This window comes from Perkinsus marinus (assembly GCF_000006405.1).
Source record: "Perkinsus marinus ATCC 50983 genomic scaffold scf_1104296947560, whole genome shotgun sequence".
Lineage (NCBI taxonomy): Eukaryota > Perkinsozoa > Perkinsida > Perkinsidae > Perkinsus > Perkinsus marinus.
Genome location: NW_003210583.1, coordinates 13,686 through 18,519, shown reverse-complemented (window position 1 = coordinate 18,519; position 4,834 = coordinate 13,686). Strand labels below are relative to the sequence as shown.

Sequence of the window (4,834 nt, the reverse complement as noted above, 5' to 3'; positions counted from 1 at the left end):
TTTGTATCTGAGCGGAGCGAAGCGATTCATGTTCCAGGGATGATTTTCGATATGGAATGTCACTTGAATTCCTCATTAGTGAACTCCCATTTGTATCCTCCAGGCGCCACAATCCTGAAATTCTGTTTCGTGTTCTTCTGGACGATTATAGGAAAGACGATTATATCAGTGGGGGAATCCGTCTCCAAAACCGCCGGTTTCAAGTCGACCAAGGTGATACCAAAGTTACTGCGCGGCATTGCTCGTTGGTAAACACCCCAAGACTTGCTATTGCTGCCCACTGCTTCCTGAGGGTTCATTCTCACGCTGTAGAAACTGCTATCACATGGCGAGCCCGATTTTGTGCGAGTCGTGATGGTCCATCTACCACCATGCTCATACTCAGCGGCATTCCGAACTTGCAGACCGAACGCGTAAAACTGTCCTCCTAATATACGGCTGGTCGTAGCGACCCGAGCAACGTTATATAGGGTGCTCGATGCAGCCAAAGTTAAAGTCGCTGCGCCACGACAATTAATATTCGTGCCAACTGGTAACCTCTTCGTGGGAATCGCCGGTTCCGGTACAAAATAGCCGTCGTCAAGCGTAAGGAGCGAACAATAGTTAGAAAAGTCAAAACCCGCAGGTGCTTCAATCCACACTTGTGCAGCACCATCATCAGCGCTACCGCACTCTTGTTCCGTCTTGAAAAAGACCTGCAGTTCATTCCAAGCCTCTACGGCGAAATTGGTGGGAATAATGACTTCGTCCGACAGCTTTCCAAGAACCGCCACATTAGCACTGAAATGCTCAGGATCAGTGACAGGCGCGAAGGACGCTGTCGTCGTCGTGGGTTGCGACAGAGTAAACATCAAAGCTGCCTTATCATAACTCGGCCCGCTGTCTTTCTGATTCACTTCAAATGTCCAAACATTGGTACTATCGGACTGAATTACCCAACGATTATCGATGAAAACTGCCCGAAATTAACTCACCTGTTGTAGCGCTGTAGAGGGATTGTCCACAGTGATGCCGACGTACACCACAGTGTTGCCATACATCACCATACCCTCCCGGAATGTGAGGCGACATGTGGCCGGAACATATCCAGGTTGGCTTATCACGCCTGAAAGAGAAAATAGTTGTACTCTTATAGTGTCTGTAGTAAACTTATTGCAGACACGCTATAGCATTCTCAGGTCAAATTCTTATTTTACCAACAAGTTTAATTTTTTACCATTTTTCGGTAATATTGGAGTTTCACGCGTGATATGAAAAACACTAGTTAAAAATATATTTCACGACTACTGCGTAGCGCGAATATCGCGTTTTTCACCAGGTACTACGCCACTTCACGTCAAACGGGTGAAACTCCATTTTACCCGTGGTTATAATGGAAAACTAAGAAGATTCATATGTCTTGGTAAATACTACCCGGAAAATGTTATACCCAGTTAATTCGAAATTTCGGGAGTTTATTTTAACCAAGGACGTGCGCAATAACAATGCGCGCATGATGATCAAAACAATGGGTAAAAAAGTTAAAGTAAAAGTTAAAAAATTAACCAAGCGAGTAAAAAATTCAACTTTTTGACCTGGAAATTGCAGTAGTGTTCACTCACACTGGTTCCGTGGTACTCGATCACACTATTAAACTGTGGTACACGGTGAATCATAATAATACAAGATAACATTACACAACCTCCGAGCACAGGTACCAACAGATGAGCGTCACGCGCCACGAAATTCCCTACCCAGAGCGTCCGTGCTGTTCCACTCAGCCTCGTTGACCAAGTCCGCTACTGCTTGTCCCAGCTGCCCACGGCTCGAGGGCATCAGATATTCGCCCGTCTCGGCGTCTTTGAAAACCGACAAAGTGTCCGGAACATAATTATCGGCATTACATGATGAAGTGCATGCACTACCAGTTTGGGCACATTTGTACCTGATACGATAATAGCGCGCGCCCGAGTGATCGATTTGGGTTACTCACCCTGGTGGTAAGAAGAAAGTCATCTGCGCATCTCCACTTGCTGCAGCATAGACGTTAAAACCCGTGACGATCCGAAAATATAATTCGTTTTTCAAGTCGCCTTTGAATGGCTTCTCATTGCCGTCTCCAGTCCGACTCACGATGCTCGCGGATGCCACTGTCGTTTGCACCCATAATTTTGACGATCCAGTCGCTACCACCGAACCCCAGTAACTAAGAGAGAGATAAAAACCATAACGTAGCGGAGCGAAGCTGCATTGAATAACCATTTCATCAGGGGAAGAGGGAGCGATTGATATAATTAACAACAATGAACTTCTATGAGGGTGAGGCGCCAGAAAATCACCAAAAATGATTTTTTTCACATTGCATTTACGATGCGAAATTAACCATAATATGATCCGATGCAAAGTACCATCGCATTTACTAACTTCACCAAAATTCACCAATCGTCATTTTTCCCAGTTTTAGAAATCCGCAGCCTCGTTCATCCCTCCGCAGATGCTCCAATTTTTATTGAAAAAATTATTTTCATTGAAATTTCGGGAAAAAATCACACTCGAATCGAGTGACTCGATCCACACAGCTAAAAAATGCCGTTTCCAGAATTTATTAACGAAAAAATTCCTTCTGAGGCAAAAAAAATCCACTGGCATCAGTGAAATACCATGAAAAAATAGTCCCCACAAACTCCTTTTCCGCATAGTTTCGCTGTGTCGAAGTCACGACCAAGTAACGTCATCCCAACTCACTGCGGGCCGGCATCCTCCTCCCGTAAAAGCTCAGCCGTGATCGCCTCTGGGTAGAAGCCATTCTCAGGCAGCTTCAGGTTGCCTATGTTGATGGTATGCTGAATGACATCAGTGATCGCTGTCAGCGTTGACGGCATCGTCAACTTGATAACCTGACCAAGGCAGCAACGATATCATCTATTTCCGCCTTGGTCATTCTGATATCTTTCGTGAAATATACAGCTACAAATCTAAACCAGGCCACGGGTAGCATTTTACGGTGATGACACTCAAAGTAGATAATATCATACTCTTGTACAACTGACTTTGCTGAGTCGAAATGAAGTCACAAAATTAGAGTTTTTCATCGCTAGATTTTTCTATATGCCAAATCTAGAGTCAATTCGTATAGTTATTGATAGTAGACGTAGTCAACAGCAGCAGTCTTGATTCTCAGATATTGTCTCCACAACGTTGCGAAGTGCTCGTCGATCAACGTATACCATCACAACTTGTAATGATATCAATCACAATACCCGCTCATTCACACAAGGCGACTCGCGCCAGTTGCAAGTCGGGAGGCATATACTCGCCGAGAAATTCGACTATATTATAGAAAAAACAAACAAAGATATTCTATATTTAATACCACACATACCGTAGTAGAAGAACGCTTCTCAAGATAGCACTAGGAATTTCTTCGCGCTGCGCAAAATACTCCAGCGAAAACATGATATCAAACTTGACGAGTATCAGTCTGCTGCAACTCGCAAAATTTTGGAGAATTTTGAATTTCGCAATCGTGAACGCGGAAATTTCGAGAATTTCTCCAAAAAATTTGAAATTTCACACGACAGCTTCTAATTTCGTGGCGCGTGACAAAAACTCTCACATTAACATGTTCCTCTGAGCCAATCACTGATTCAGCTTTAACAGTGACGTTCCCACACACAGCGCCTTGGAGGGGAGTACACGTAGCCACCACATTCTGCTGAATATTCCAACTCAGTAGAGGATGCAAATACACTAAAATGCGTTGAGGAAATGCAAGATTGCAAGATTCGCTCCCTCACGTCTTATAATGCTTCCCGAGCTGATCGGCCCGCCCGACTCCGCCCGAAGTTTGACGCTGAAGGCCGGGACATTCGCGAGGTTGTTTGAAGCACAGGACGCTGCTATTGGCGTGACACACCAAGTGCGAGTAACTGAAAATTGAGGAAATGCAAGGGGACGCAAGATTGCAAGATTGGTATATGACTATTGGCGACTATGCGAAAGGGGCTATGTCGATTTTGATATGCAGCATGGGAGTATCCACGATAATGTATGATCAGGAAACTATAAACGGTTTTCTGCTAACTAGTGAAATTAATGTCGATAGGTTTCCCGAAATTTGAGTAGAAAAATGAAAGTTTCAATTCACCTCCGAGTAGTTGCGTTATAGTTGCGTTACTACTATAAACATTTCAACGCAGTGTGCCTGTCTATCGTAGCGAGGAGAAAATCAACAAGAACAACCCCGTGTATGTACCAGTTTAGAGATCAAGTCTTTTGAACTGTTCAACCCCGTGCTGAATCCCTAACACCAAGGCTTACCATCACTATTCCCACAATCTTCCTCAGTTCGACAGGGTTGACATTTTCTATTCGAGTCCGGCGTACTGTCAGTGGAATCATCATCAATACAGTACGAAGTCAGCTCCAACAACTGCTCAGTGCCACCAGTGACAACGAGCCCTTCACTAGAGTGGAACGTGGGATTCCCAGCAACCCGACTGTTCGCCCCAGTAGCCATGCTCCTGCTGGCCACAGCCTTGCCGAGTTCAATAACATTCAAAGGGCGTTCAACAATATCGTCCATAATCCACACTTGAACCGCTGCATTCAGAGGTTGCGTTTTCGTAAGCGTTTCTCGAGCAATAGCGTGCATCACTATTTTATACCTGCACATGAATTCTTCGCCCTATGGGAATTCTGAGTAAATTTTCGGGAATTCCTGCAAATTTCTGCCCGAATTCACGCGTAAATTTGTATAGTTAGCGAGGGAACTCCCCAGCTGAGGAGAGTCCACACAAAGTCCAACACGCCTATGCTCACCTGGTTGCTGCCTTCAAGCCGTTCCTCTTCTGAA

At 44.7% G+C, this 4,834-nt stretch overlaps 2 protein-coding genes across 2 annotated transcripts in view; both read right to left on the bottom strand.

Moving 5' to 3' along the window:
• The window catches only part of Pmar_PMAR014498 (hypothetical protein), a gene marked incomplete at both ends in the record, with an annotated part of 10,115 nt that extends 8,300 nt beyond the window's left edge, over positions 1–1,815 (bottom strand). The window contains 3 exons of the mRNA XM_002779360.1: positions 64–926; positions 975–1,105; positions 1,734–1,815. Coding sequence (XP_002779406.1) covers positions 64–926; positions 975–1,105; positions 1,734–1,815 — 1,076 coding nt within the window. The remainder of the gene's footprint in view (positions 1–63; positions 927–974; positions 1,106–1,733) is intronic.
• Positions 1,816–2,720: 905 nt separating this feature from the next.
• On the bottom strand, positions 2,721–2,977 carry Pmar_PMAR014497 (hypothetical protein; the record flags this gene model as incomplete). Its single annotated transcript, XM_002779359.1, has 2 exons — positions 2,721–2,876; positions 2,951–2,977. 2 exons carry the CDS (start codon positions 2,975–2,977, stop codon positions 2,721–2,723), a joined length of 183 nt encoding a protein of 60 aa, XP_002779405.1.
• Between the last annotated feature and the right edge of the window lie 1,857 nt (positions 2,978–4,834).